We start from the raw sequence: 15,509 nt of genomic DNA, 5'->3' as shown, positions 1-15,509 counted from the left end.
TTGACCTTACCCCTGCTTCAGAACAATAAAGTCATGGATTTACCCTGAAGGAATTTGGAGTGGCCTTCAGACTAATATGAAAGTTTATGTAGTAATTTATATTATACATGTATTATGTATAACGTTTTTTAGACATATTTGTGCAAACCACAGCAGTGGTTGACATGTGAGAGCCAGCATTGCTACAACGCAACTTCTAGAGAACATTCCATTGTATAGATCCTATGTATGTATATATCCCAACCATGTTGTCATGAAGGCTACACAGCGTTAGCTCTCAACAATTAGCTATTTAAGGTTTCCATCCCTTCACGATATTCAACATTTGGGACAAGCCATTGTTCGTGTTAAACGTGCTCCCCACTGGGAGCACTATGGAGCAGTGTCTTTGTAAGTAGGTCCCACATTTCTTTGTATCTCCTGCACTCACACAAAGATTTCCCTGCTGCTTGAACACATGTACAAATGTATATTATTTGTTAACAAAAGACGCTTTTAGGTTTGTATGCCACCGAAAAAGTGGAAGCTAAATACGGATTTCTTAGCAAAAATGAATAAAAATTTCAGTTAGACTTTTTCCAGGCCTCATTCATACTCTTATGATCCTTGCCTTTTATAGGATAAGAAAGTCATAGTTTTCCAGCTTGAGCTGTGTTTTCAGTCCATTATTTCTGTTCCTAAGACTTCTAGACTCTGTAAGCTGAGATGAAAGCAGGGAGGCACTGTCTATTCAGACCATTTGCAAAAACAGAGGTGGAGTTTGGTAAAAGTTTGTTATGTTGTCATAGTAATCACTGGTTACATAACACCTGAACAACCCTTTCAATAAATATTGAGTGACCTTTTGTTTTTAATTACATGTGAGGTATGACAGGACTTTATCGGTGGATTGTCTCAGAGAGGTCAGATGGGCGAGGAAGATGGTTATCCTTTGAGACATTCCGAGAAACTCTTTAGGAATTGATCTCCTGCTGATTTGTGCTGTGGTTTTAGTTCCAAAAACGTTTACAGGGAAACTTCCAGATGGTTTAACGTCATGCTTGTAGCTTCAAATGAGCTGTATTCTAATCAGAAAGTGGCAGGCCTTTTTGAAATACTGAGGAGTAGGTGGGCTGGAGACACCAGCAACAAGCTAGTGCCTGATGTGGCTCTAGTCTTTACACAGGAGAATATCATACACACATTTCTCATTATGACTCAAAAGTCAAGGTCATATTTGACAACATAATCGCTAATTCAAATCCTGAAAGGAAATATTATGATACTCATTTAAGTGCCTTCATGCAAAGTTGAAACATGCCTCAGAGCACATCCAGACGCAGCAGAGCGTAATGCCGGAGCCATGATTTCATTTCTTTGTTCTGATTCTTCCTCTATGTCTTTCACAAAATGAAAGTCTTGGGACTTCTTGTATTGGCTTTTGTATGTCTTTTCCTTTCCGTACCTCATAAAGGAGGGCATGCCCCAGCCTGTGACCACTCTCCAGTCTCTTTCTTCTCTATTCATGCACACAGTCTGCTCTGCTGGGCCCGATAATGACCTACAGCTACAACTGGCAGCAGCAGGTAGTCAGGGAAAAGCAGTGGGCTGTGAACTGTCTTTCCTGTCGCAGCTGCATTTAGACTACTTACACACTTCAGCAGAGAGAAATCACTGAGTTAACTCACTGTTGTCCCTTTTAAAATGGCCACCTTAACGTGGTGGAGGGGTTTGCGTGTCCCTGTGACCCTGGGAGCTGTGTTTTCGGGGGCAATAGCTCCTGGTAGGGTGGTCCCAGGACAGGGACCAAACGAAGTCTGATTCACAAATCCTATATGAATCAGCAGAAAGGGAGCTGCAGCAGCTCGCCCGGAAAAGGGAAACTGGGGCTCACTTCTGGAGCCAGACCTGGGTGAGGGGCTTGCCAGCAAGCGTCTGGTGACCAGGGCTTGACCCATGTTACTCGGCTGGGCACTGCCCCAAAGAGCAATAAGGAGCTGCCACTCTGTGGGCCCACCCCTCACAAGGATAGGCATTGGGGTCAGGTGGATTGTGAGCCGGGAGGCAGGCAAAGGCGGGGACCATCACAGACTGGCTAGTTAACTTGCTAGTGCACTAGCGGCCGCTGTGGACTTGTGTTGGTCGCACGAGTGGTTTCAGTAAAGTGGCTGCATGTGTCCACAACGAGAAAGTATGTATAAGCCTCTTGGACGGTGAACTGGGACTGTGTTGCCTGATTGCCAGTTAACGGTTAATGATCAGTTACCGAGGGTCAGGTATGGGTTAGGAAAGAAAAATCTAAATTATCATCCCTTAACCAAATAACACTAGAGGAGTGTGTTTGCTATGAGAACTGATGCTGATGGATAACTTTTTGACATAATGAATTGGCTTATTAGTTATAGATGCAGTAGGCTCTATGGGGGTTCCTTCCATTTAGCTTTTATGCTTGTTGTATATAATTGTGTATTGTCATCCTAGTGAGTGTATGTAAATTTGATTAGTGTGTAATACTGATCTGAGTTCAGCATTTAACTGTGCCACTGCCAAACAGCAAAATGAGCGATGCAGGATATGTAGCAGAAAAGATGAGCAAAAAAGCTACTGAAGAATATCAATAAGTATGCAAGGCAATATGAGTGTCCAGATTAACACATCTCACAGATGATCACAAACAAAGACCATTAATCTGTTTTTGTTTGTGTATCCATTGTGAAGCAGCAGTATTGCAGCCTGAGTCCCAGGCAGAATGACTAAATGCGCTTTGCTGTGGGTCAGAGAAACCAGGACTCTGCAGACCGCGCACAGCTGAAACACATTACACCCCACACTCATGTGTCTATTAGGATCACATCATCCACAAATATTTGTTAAGCATTTCGTGTTGCGTTATGGAGATGTAATATTTAGGCTGGAGCTGCCAGCACAGCTGATATCATGGACCGCCAGTACATCTTAGTGGGATTTGGGTGTAACATGAAGAGAAATATTTTTAAGCCCACAGTTAAGAAACAATTTCTAGTTCCTGAGAGTTTTAAGCAACATTTCATTGGAATTTAAATTGTCTTCTTGATGTCTTCGATAGGATTACAGTTATTTGTCCTAGCATTAAATACTTAATTTCCTGCATTCTCATACATTTTTAGGCACCAATTTATGTTTATTGGTGTTTTAAGCCCCCAACGCACTAGGATTAGGCAATGGTTATGGTTAGGGTTAGGGTTAAGGTTAGGGTTAGGTGCCTTGAAGTCAACGGTCGCAGCGCTGCCTGGAAGGAGACGTTGGGGGCTTAAAACACCATCGAGCCCAATATATGGTGAAAACTTCTTAAATTATGTCAAGGAAATCACAAAATTCTGGTTGCAGGTAACAATTCAAAATATAAAAATATAATGGAAAATATAATGCAGTAAGGGGGCTTTCGCATCCGGGACCTCGGCCTGGTTCCGACTACACTTGACCCCAAGTCCAGTTTGTTTAATTAGTATGAACAGGGCTTGAGGGTAACTTTTTTCCCAAGGAGCACGTTTTGCTCCTAAGTTGTTAAGTGACTTACATAAGGTAACTGCTATTACTGTTGTAACTAATTTGTACAATAATGCAATCATTTTATGAACACAAAACCTTATGAAGTGTAATGTTTTCTATTTTGAAATAGGCTAAATTATATTGATCAATAAATTACCAGGGATGTCAGATATACTGTACAGTAGTATCCCTAACCCACCATGGTTCGGCATGCATGTGAACGGCATGTTAATTGCAGAGTTTATCCTTCATAGTGTAACGTGATACTACGTCAATGGGAGGCAGCAGAAAAACGGAGCAAGACAACACCGCTTGTTCAGGGCAATGCAATGTTGCATCTTTTCATGCATACTCCCGTATGGTTCACATCAGGTGTTAAAACCAACTGTACCAAACCATGGAATTGGTCTACTATTTAACGCGACTACAGGCATTTTTAACAGGTTATGAAACTGTCTCTATTTAATACTGATCGACGGCAGCGCAGCCCATCGCAGACAGACAGCAGTCGGTGCTCTGTGACCGTCAGCAGTTGCTTCTTGCTGCGCCACTGGTCCGGCAGCATGGTCACCGGGAGAGTCCGGTACAGCCTGACTCTGCATGGTAAAACTGAGATCCCATTAGTGCTAGCTTCACAGCGGAGCGTTCAGATCCAGTCAAAATAATGCATCTTAGCTGGTTTATCAGCGCCAGCTGCATATGTAAAATATATCAGCTGTGGATGAGAGGGAGATGGCGCTGGCTATAAACCTCTTTGGGGGGGGCGCCAAAACTTTCTCTATGTGGGAAAAACCCTGCAAATATTTTCACAACTGGTTTCCATCTTAACTTGCCCTCATCAGTTGAGACTTTAAAGTTTACTAAATGTTGGCAATAACGCAGTGTGCATACATATAGTAAACTTGGTGTATAATCATGTATATGTAAATGTGTAATTACTATCGAAAGCTTGCCCTGCTTTTTCCCTACCCCTCTATCTAACAGAATGTAAAAGTCCTCAAACTGGGTAACATCTTTGATAATTTCTTATTTACTTTTAGATTAGACTAGATTAGACTTTTAGATTATTTACTATTTAAATTAGATTTTGCAATATGAAAGTAACTTCTTGCAGACTGTCCTGAAAGAGGGATCCCTTGTGTGGAACACATTGGCAGCCAAAAAGGTACCAGCTGGTAGCACCACATAGACTGAAAGTCAATGTTTATGTTATTTGCATAAATCTGACAGCTGCAGTCTCTTTTGCAGTCCATGATTTCATAGTTGAAATATCTGTTTAGATGTTTGATTTTGTTTCAGGCAAGGCTGTTGAAAGTCACAGGTGGAAGTTCGTCTAAGTAGTGGGACACAAAGTGAGGAATGTTTTTACCAGCCTCGTTAAGTAGTTTCAAACCGCGTCTTTTGCGGCGGCCCTTAATGTGCTACAAAGCGTTGAGTGGCGCTTGGGCAGAGTTAAAAAAGAACTCTTTTAGAACTCTCAATCCACTCCGACCCAAACTGGTTCACCAGTAAAATAATGTCGTCCTGGATAAGAGTTTTCATTTTGACAACAAGGAAGTTCAGGAGTTCATCTTTCACAATAATTTGACCATCGACCGCAGTGTAGATCTCTGGTTTTGTTGGAGGTTTACTGAGAGCAGTGGCCCCTCTACCAGCCGCCTCTGCCATCTTGACTTATTATTTACATCACCAAAGTACCTAAAGCAATCGAGATGCCGGAAAGGATCGAGAAACCAGATTCCATTGTGTGTTTTAAGTGACCCATTTAAAGTGAATCACAGGTTTTCAGTTTCAAGACACATCACGACCTCTTTGACTCACTGTATAAAAGGATGGCAGGCAGCCCTCCACCTATAGAGGATTAATCATCAAGCTAATATTGAAGCAAATGCCGCTTTGGACTGATATGGATGCAAGTCCATGTTCTGTTGAAGGTACACCTAAATATTGCCATAAACGGGTTTGGAAATATTGTTTTGTTACAGATACAGTTACGAAAACACTTAAAAAATACAGGTCCAGAAATTGTTTAATGAGATACACTATACATTGTGCTAAGTGTTGACCTCTGAAGCAGCTGGCATCATAATAAGCATATATTTAAGATCATTTTTCTCTAGTAAAATTGAGATGGTGAGTCAGTTTAAACTGAAGCAAGCAGTGACATATGCAAATACAATACGATCAATAGGAAAAGTGGTACCAGGGTTAGTCTCATTGAGATTATAAAAATGAATCTTGTTCCCAAGCATCTTTTGTTGCGGCCAGTGTTGCAAGGTTGATTTGTTCAGGATTTAAACAGTCCTCTAAAAGGCCACTTGGAGGAAGAACCATGAATATGTTTCATGACAAAACTTTGGGCTTTTAAGTATCTATAAAAAATGATATTATGGAATGTTGCAATTTCCAACTAAATTATCAAATGAAACAAAGGTGAAATTTGTCTTCTTTTTTTTTTAAACCATATATAATTATCATATATATTCATCATATACCATATATTATTATATCACCAAACAACTGTAGTTCAGTTGGCCTGTGTTTTCTGTATTTACAGTGTATTTCTAAAATCTAATATATAATATGTGTATAGTATTGCCAAGTATGTGTGTATGTTTTCTGCATCTGTTTATGCTTTGTGACTTGTCCTGTGGTGGGCTTTCTCTGCCACCATTAACAGTAACACCATTAATCTTCTATAACTCACCACTAATTATAAATGGATGTTAAAGTCAATGGGAAACCAAAATTAGCAGTTTGAGAAACGTTGTGACAACCAAACCCAATCACAGGGTAATAGTAATTGTGTGTGTTCTGGAGAAACACTGAATATTTATTTGGTTTAGATGGCTGCCAAGTGTTGAGATCTTTTAACATCTCGCAAGATAGAGTGCAGAAATATTGATATTGTTGGTATTTCCACTCTCATGGTTCGTTTTTCATTCGTGCGTAAGACCTGGCTCAGCTGTTTCAAGATCTGAACCAATTTGCTTGGTTTCAAATTTGGTTTTGTCTGCTGGTTGACCTGGTAACATGTTGCAGATTTTGCTAAATTATTTAGAAAAAGGTGTGCAACATCTCTATATATTTTTTTAAGATTATTTCTTTGGCATTATGTCTTGATTTGCACCCATGTGGTATGCGCCCTAACCACTCGGCTCCATGTCTGTCCATCTGTCTGCCATGGCCGTTCTGTATTCTGTAATATACTTTAATACATATGTATATACGGTATACTTTTTTTCAAAAAGTACAATAAGCCCAGCACAGCACAGAGGTGAGGCTCAGGGCCAGATGTACGTACATTTGCGAATGTAACGTTCTCAGCGCCATGGCCAACATGCAGAAAGCGCACGCTGTGATACTTCAGCTTACGTCATATTTACCAAACCTACAGTTCATCGGGTAATCTGGGCCTTTCTCCACCCACTATACCCTAAATTGCGCACATTTAAAAACGCAATCGAATGGGCGATGTCAAAGAAATCCTGCTTGATGCGTGTTATTTCGGCATTAGTGGTAGGGAACTGTATGTGTTGACTAGTGCGCTGTAGCAAAGCATTAAGTACTGGTGCTATGATACGGCTGAGTGCAGACTGAGATATTCCCACTGCTGATGCTAGGACTGTTTGAAATGATCCTGATGCCAATATTTGTAATGTAGCGAGGAGTGTAATAACTGCTGGAATGGAATGTGAACGCTGAGTCAGAGATATGATGTCATCTTTGATTTCTTCCAGTAACTGTAATATGGCATGGCTGCTTAATCTGTAACACTTAATGATTTCATGTTCACTCAACTGAAAACGTGTGATCCTTGTTCAGCTCGTCTCCTTGGCCTATGTCTTCGTCTTGCTCGGATTACTTCTGCCATTTCACCAGGAGGCATATGCCAGGAAACCTGCTTCCTGGTTTACACCTGCTTTTAAGAGGCGGAGAATTTTCACCGCAAAATAGAGGCGTGCTTTCACGGGGGGTTTTTGTACATACCGCGGAATATATAATTAGGCGCACATTACGCTTCCCCTCCCATCTCTTTATGGGAAACTCCCACTTTCCCCTTGACTCTCCCGTGAATGCATATGCATGACACGGAAAAGCACAATTTGCCATTTTCATTTCCCGCGATCCGCAGTCTGCGCTTTTACCTCAGTGCAGCCTGTTAGTACATACCTCGCCATGCTTTTACGCTGTAGCGACCTCAGACTCGAGACATACGCACACGTTGCGAAACAAAAGCGCCTGAAGTGGGTGCAAAAGCGTTAGTACATCTGGCCCTCAGGGTGAGTTTCCAGTCTGGTATTTAGTAACACTTAGTACAGAGTAATTAAGACAAATAGTAGGAAAGTGGTGACTCAACAGATGTTTTCCAGGTTATGTTGGACACATTGCATGTGCTCTGTGGTTTCTCCTCCTGTCCTTGGTAACAGTGCCAGAAATCAGACATGCAATGCTTAAACTTAAAAAAAGCGTTATCACTTTTATCATTTTTAATTTTTTTTTTTTTTATTTTTAATTTTTTTTAACACATGACTCCTGAAAGACATTGCTTGGCATATCCAAACACCAAAAATATCCAAGTGAGTATCCAGATTATCACTAACAGATTAGAAAAGTTGCTTTTAGCAATATAGGAGCAGCTGGCAGCTTCGTGTTCTCACAAGTATTGTGCTTCTTCCTGTCAGTGCTGGGATAGACTCAGAGAGTATGTGCTGTGTGTGCTCTCCTCCAGGGATCTACCTGCTGGACATGATCTACATCGACTCAGCCTATCCTGCGTCAGACAGTATTATAGAGACAGAGCAGCGGACCAATCAGATGAACAACCTTCTCAGGGTCATCTCCGACCTGCAGATGTCCTGTAACTACGGTAACAAACGAGTAGATTACCTGCTTGCTTTTATCTGCATTTTGATTTCCACTGTTTTAGGGTGTTTCTGCTCCGTTCTTTACGCTTAATTTTACTGCGCACTGAGGAAGCTATGGCCAAAACGTCTGGCGTTCTACTCCCCATGTGCTGAACACAAAAACTTTTAACTTAAATCCTTTAACTCGTCAACACTTGCTGACATTAGTTTTGATGAGTCCTGTACTTGATTTGGGTGGACATTCAGAGCTAGTATCACTGAGTCCATGTATGTGTTTCCTAAATCCTATGTGAACTGTCAGATGTGACTTCTCCCGACCTTTTGTTCTTCAGATTACTTGGTGACCCTGCCACATGTCCAGAAGTATCTGTTGTCAGTTCGCTACATAGAGGAACTCCAGAAGTTTGTAGAAGACGACAACTTCAAGTAAGTTTGATCTCAGTGAATGGCACTGTGCGGGCACTACAACATGTTTACAGGCATGATGACGTTTTATTTGGCTGTTGACCCTCCCCAGAGGACCAACTCTTTATTGTGGAAACTCTCTCTAATAGCCAGATTACCAAGACTCACTAAAACAAACTCTGTCCACTTGGTCAGCACACAAGCTTTTCTCCAGCACATTGGAACATGGAGGGTGGCGTGAAATTGGCGGGGGTCAATGCACAGGAAGCAGGATGGAAAAGGACAGGCAGCTGGTTCTATCTGTCTCCACAGGGAGTTCATTCATCCAGCAGACACTAAAGACTTTCTCAGGCAGCAGCTCCGATCCTGTGCTCAGAAACATGTTTAGCTGTCTGCCATGACCCAGGGCCCACCAGGGCCTCTGGCCCCCGGTCCAGCCCACGGCCCCTGGCCCCCGGCCCATGGTAAACTGAAAACTCAAGCAGAACTCTATTTGGGGGTTTGAAAATTCCACAGCAGTTTAATTAGTAATGGCTTGTTAAACATGAATCAGGTTATTGGGTGAATGAGTCCAATCGGTGTATCGTGCAGGTATGGTGAGATGGTCACATAGCATTACTACTAACAGAACACGAGAGAAACCTGATGAAACCAGGATGAGTGTATGATGTAATGTGCACACTACACATGACAGACGGTGTTTGGCATTGCATGGCACTCCCCTCCTGTTTTTCTTTTTGCCAGCTCTTTAAATAGACATTCATAAACCAAAGCCACTCACTAATTAATGACTCGTTTATCCACAGTTCCCTCCCCTCTACACTGATTCAATAAATACTTTCCATATGTGGTGATGAGTGGCAGAATCACATTTACCACAGAGCCAAATACATTGGGATTATTCCACATCCAAACAGAGCATGTGCAGACTTTTCAGTTAGCATTCTCACTGACCCCAGCAGCTCAGCTTGGCTCTACCTGAATATCTGATGACATCTTTATCTCATTAAGTGAAAGGTTTACTGACAGACTTTCACAAGAAAGAATAACCTAATTGACAGTGAGATGCAGTCATAAGATACAATACTACAAGGAATTCTATCATGTATCAAAATGTTTGAGAGCCATCAGAGCCAGCAGTGAATCTCCACAGGGCTGGATGAGATGATGACGGACCATTATCAGCCAGTCATCTTCACAGCCAGGCTGCTAGTTGCTAACATGGCCGCCCAGTCCCAGAAGTGGTGCAGCTGAAAGCCATTGCTAACTTCACCCAAACAGCTGGCGAATTCACGTGACGTTTCAGAGGAAAGGATGTCTCATCCCTCTAAAACACATTTGCTTGTTTCCTCTCTCCTCCCATGATTTCCTCGCGTCTCTCCCATGCTTCCTCGGTCGGAAAAGGAAGGGAGGCAAGTGAAGTAAACGTGGAAGCGATTTAAGGACCTGGGACGTACCCACTGTTAGCACTACTCTTATGCTGATACTTACTCCATTTATGTCTACACAGGATGTGTTCAGGCACAATATTGAGTGTAGGTCACCAGCAGTTTGGCAGCGATCAGAGCCCAAACTAAATTTGACTTGAAATGTAAAATGAAGCTTTGGGTCATTGTTTTCCCGAGGCAGACCATTAAATTAGCAAAATTAAATTACAAAAACTGCCCTGCTAGTCTGTGTTTTGCAGTTTGTTTAATCTTTAGGATCCTAAAGAAGGTCTGGAACACACCTCTGTCTTTAGTCTTCTCCTTTCAGGTGACCTACGCAGTATTAAGACTAGAACATCTCGCTTCCACCATAGCACTTATCCTGAAGCAATGCTTCACTGGTTGTATATATGTGCACATGCACTTCAACTTTAAGGGCATGGGCCATATGGTTGCACTATTGTATTTATTGTAATGTTACTGTATTGTAATTGTGGCAGTGTGTTTTTGTGGACACTCCTGTTGTGTGTACTGTGGGATTATATGTTTTGTGGTTGTTAAACGCACCAAAGTGAAATGATTGAATCTTAATATCATAGCAGTAAGTGTTTGATGTATCTGGACACTAGTGACTCTCAGCTGATTGGCCGTTGTGTCTGATGGAAAGCATTTGTGTTGCAGACTGTCTCTGAAGATTGAACCTGGCAACAGTTCCCCTCGCACTGCTTCGTCTAAAGAAGACCTGGCAGGTAAGGCACCCCGTGGCAGAGCTACACTGATACAATCCCAGTGGTTTGTCCTTTAAAGGAAACAGAAAGGGGGGCGGGGGGTCCCCTGCGGGCTCCTGTGGGCTCCTATGTTGCTCATCACAGTTCCAAAAGAATCCTGGCCTAATGATTGGAGTAAAGTGCGGTTTTGTTTTCAAGTCATTACTTAGTTTAACCAACACTTCTAGAGCAACAGCACATTTATAACGTCTTGGGTTTTCTGGTTCCTCTTTAGTATTTCTAATGTAAAAGGTCAAACAATGAGCAGCTGACAGAGTGTGAATAAAGAAGAGAGAGAGAGATGATGATGATGGCATACAGACTGATGATGTCACACAGACAGTCAGCGATGTGTGCTCAGAACAGATTATTGATCTGAAAGTTATCCTTTGCATCATATAGAATCCGTAAATTGTGTGCGGTTGAAATTGTAGGCTAGTAAAACCCCAAACCAACCGGACTATCCAACCAAATGCTCCAGGGTTTGTTTTACACGGACCCCATCATGATCTTAGACCCCATCGTGACAGCCCGGCTGATCATCAGCATGGATTACTGTAGATAAGTATTTCTCAATAGATTAGTTACAATCAGAACCATAACTGCATCATTTGACCAATAATTTGAATCCCCATTTATCAATTCCAAATAGCCAAACTGAGCTGCTTCCTACTTCTCCAGCTATTTCACATCCATCAGTACATCTAATATCTCCCAGTCTCAACCTGAGGAGGAAATCCAAGCTGATAGTTCCATCATCCCTTGGTTTGATCCAGATCAAGGTGATGTAGGCAGGCTTTAACAAGTTGTGTGGGGAGGGGGTCAAGTTGACAAGTGGATGGCTTGGATTTCTGGGTGACTTCTGTGATTTCTGAAATACCGGGGAGCTGGAAGCAGGAGAATGAGTTTGTGGATGGGTGAAAGTTGGCTGAGATGCTGAGGTGAGGGATTGATCCAAGGTGCTGGTGATGTTCTTGATTTTTTTCAGTGAAAAAGGACATAATGGAGTTGCAGAAGGAGGTTGTATACAAGTGAGGGGAGAGAAAGTCCTGGGGTTGGGTGATATTGTTAAGTAGAGAAAACAGTGGCTTGGAGTTTCCTTTATTGGCAGTGATTATACTGGAGCAGTAGTGGGTTTTGGTGCTAGCAATGGAGTCCTTATAACGTAAGATGTGGTTATTGTACAATTCATTGTGAATAGTGAGACCAGTATTTCTATGAAGACGTTCAAGTTGGGATGAACCAAGGGGCAGATACGGAAAAAGAAACAGATCTGGTATTCCAAAATGAAATAAGGCTTGGTATTTTAGAGATGGAGAGAGTGAGTTTCACTGTAAATGAGAGGAGAAAGTGGTCAGTTATGGGGAGTTCATCAGCTGTAAGGTCAGAAGGGGTGACACCAGAGCAGCAGATTAAGTCCAGAATATGTTCTTTGGAGTGTGTGGGAAAAGTGGGATGTTGCTGACATCCCAAACTATCTAAGCAGGAGGTGAAGTCTTTGGTGAGAGGCAGATTGATATTGTCCATGTGGATATTGAAATCACCCAGCAGTATTATGTTTGGTGAGAGAGAGGATAAGTGGGTGAGAAAAGCAGTAAAGTCATTTAAAAATTCACTGTTCGGTTTAGGGGGGCGGTAGACAGTAGCAATGATAGTTGGAGTGGGACCAGATAACTTGCAGACAGCAGATTCAAACGAGCTGGAGACAGGCACAGACACCGGCGAGACTTTCCACTTCTCGAGGTAGATTATCGCGAGACCTCCTCCCCGGCCGGAGCCACGGGGCTGACAGATGTAAACAAACCCACCAGGAGTGGATTCATTCAGCTGAGAAAAGTCGTTGGGCTGTTGCCATGTCTCGGTTAAACAAAGAAAGCCTAGCTTATGGTCGGAGATGAAGTCCTGGATGAGATGTCCCTTGCCTGTCAGTGAGCGGATGTTGAGCAGAACGAAGTTGAGTGAGGTGTTGTCACAGCTGGTGGTGGTGCTAGCTGACCGAGCTAGGCGGGCTAACACACTGTGGTCGACAGCCCAGTTGGTGGAGCGTGGAGGGTGACGAGAGCTGGACCAGTTGGACTTTATTGATGTTGTGATGGAAATTCCGGCGGGACCCTCGGTGGATGTATCTCCGGCAGGGCTGGAAGATGATGTCCAGGTGAAGGTGGAGAGCCTCTGGCACAGGTCCAGGCACCTGACAGTGCAGTCGGAGCAGGTCAATGGCCAAGTACGGCGAGCAGCGGCAGCAAGCTGTGCCAGTGTTCACTCGTCGGCCGTGACAAGTCATGACCAACTTGCATCCTCCGGTCATCAGGCATCACGTCAGACTCCAAATCTTGTGTGTGGTTGAGGGACATACAAACATGTGATCATGTTTAGTTAATTATTATATATCAGACTTAAAACAGAGTTAGTGTATTATAAAAAGGGACACAATTATTAGTGCAATATGGGTTGTGCAATAAGTGTCAGTATAACATGGGTTGTGCTATAGGGGTCAGTGGAATGTGGCTCAGTGCAACATAGAATGGTGTAATATGGATCAATATAATATCAGGACAGTTTGTGGTGTGTCCACTATAGTCGATGCTTTTCTTTTTTCTCTTGTTGTTATTGTTTGTTCTAACATGATGTGATCACTGTTTTTGTCCTTGTTTTTTGTATATAGTCTGCATATAGTGTCTTTGTATGTATTCATTAATTTGTGTGTAACACCAACCTGCCAGGGAGTCTGCAGATGGAAATTAGCCTAAGGTTATAATCTGGCCTATTTACATTTGTGAAAATGTTCATCAATATGTATTGTCTCCTTTTTTCTTTCAAATAAATAAATAAACCCTGTATAAAACAAAATACGGGGGAGAGATGACAAAATGCGTATGAAAATCAGGCAAAATGATCAATGCATGCGCGAAAAAGAGTAAAATTACTGAAAGTAAACAAGCCAGACAGAGCGGTGTCAATCTCGCCAGCGTCCCCGTTACTAGGCAACTTGTAAATGGACAGTGTAGGTTCCAGTTTGTCTCTGAATAAATGCTGCAGCAGTAAAGTTCCCGTGTCTTGCTTTGGCGGCAGCAGCACAGGGAGAGCAGCAGTCAGCTGGTAAACCTCCGACCTAGAGAGAGGATATGAGAGGACGGGGAAGCCTGTCTACAAACCAATCAATTACAACTGTCTGGAGACGCAGCTCACGTATGTGACGACGACAGGACGTATTTAGGTAGAGTTCTTTAGTGCGCTTGCATAACTGCAGTGTGAAACCAAAACTTACCAGATCAAATGTTACAGTGGAACAAAACCATGAACCTTGGTCCAGACCTTGGTTCGGACTTCCAGGTGTGAAAGCCCCCTCAAACACCTTAACCTTTCCTCATAGTTATCTCACAACTATTTTGTAACGGATTTTGTAATTATGACTCTTAAAGTCTTACATTATGAGATAGGGAAGTCCTAATTACAAGATGAGAGCTTTATTTTGTTCCTCAGTGAATGTAATGCCCCTCCGTACTTCACTGCCCTCGGTGGACAGAAATGTGTTTCTCATCCACACTGTGAATCCTCAGGCACCTATTTGCTCTTCGTACGCTGTTGTGTCTTTTTATAGTCTGCTCGGTGTGTGAGGGGGATTACATGGAGTTGTGTTTTTCTGTAAATGGAAACACACAGCTGAGGGATAAAAACTGCAATAAAATGTAACTAATAATCAGCTTTATTTTAGAAAAATAAGCTCATCTACCTAATAGGCCAGTTCAGTCTCTTCCTTCATCCTTTAAAGTAATGTAGAGCAAGTTAACGACGCAGCTAACAGTCTAACAGCTGCGTCCTCAGGGACAGACCCAGCCATCTCTTTCCATTGACTCATAACCCTCAGGCTGGCCAGCAACATGAGGGCTTTGTTTTTAATGGTTGCCATAGAAACTACTATTTTCTCTCTCTCTCTCTCTCTCTCTCTCTCTCTCTCTCTCTCTCCATCTGTCTCTCTCTCTGTCTCTGTCTTTCTCTCTCTCTTTCTTCAATTCAACTGCTAAATTTTTGTATTGACAGACCTACAATAAACATACACATGTTCCACCAAAAGAAGTTCTTTCAAGAGATGAGAGATGGGAGGAAAACATGCTCTGGTTTATTGGCATTTCTTTAAACCAATCACAATCATCTTGGGCGGTGCTAAGCTCCGGACAGAGCCACGGTGCCTCTGCTAAATAGTCTCAGGAAGGAACTTGTTTTGGTGGAACATGTGTACGTTCTAAAGTATTTTTAGTGGTGCAACAGAAAACTCAGATTGGACAGATAGTCTAGCTAGCTGTCTGGATTTACCCTGCAGAGATCTGAGGAGTAGTTAACCATAGTCCTCACAAATCCACCAGAGGTTAGAACGCCAACACAAAGAAGCAGGAAGGGGACGGACATCCGGCCGAAATGAGTGAAATCTGGAGGAATTTTGTTCGGCAAAGGAGCAATCCCAGAAGTGGAACGTTGTGGATATAGACATGTTATGTGACAAAAACCAGAGAAATGTCACATGACCTGATGTGTTC

The 15,509-nt window shown here is 42.5% G+C and overlaps 1 protein-coding gene across 2 annotated transcripts in view; it reads left to right on the top strand.

The window, feature by feature from the left end:
* The window catches only part of LOC116038314 (ras-specific guanine nucleotide-releasing factor RalGPS1), a 79,469-nt gene that overhangs the window by 45,571 nt on the left and 18,389 nt on the right, over positions 1–15,509 (top strand). For both annotated transcript variants that reach the window (XM_031282605.2, XM_031282596.2), the window contains exons 9-11: positions 8,240–8,377; positions 8,708–8,801; positions 10,889–10,956. In XM_031282605.2, the coding sequence (XP_031138465.1) occupies positions 8,240–8,377; positions 8,708–8,801; positions 10,889–10,956 (300 nt within the window). The remainder of the gene's footprint in view (positions 1–8,239; positions 8,378–8,707; positions 8,802–10,888; positions 10,957–15,509) is intronic.

The sequence above is a fragment of the Sander lucioperca genome, chromosome 14, assembly GCF_008315115.2.
Source record: "Sander lucioperca isolate FBNREF2018 chromosome 14, SLUC_FBN_1.2, whole genome shotgun sequence".
Taxonomy (NCBI): Eukaryota; Metazoa; Chordata; class Actinopteri; order Perciformes; family Percidae; genus Sander; species Sander lucioperca.
Note: the sequence above shows the minus strand (reverse complement) of the source record. Positions and strands in the feature narration are given on the sequence as shown.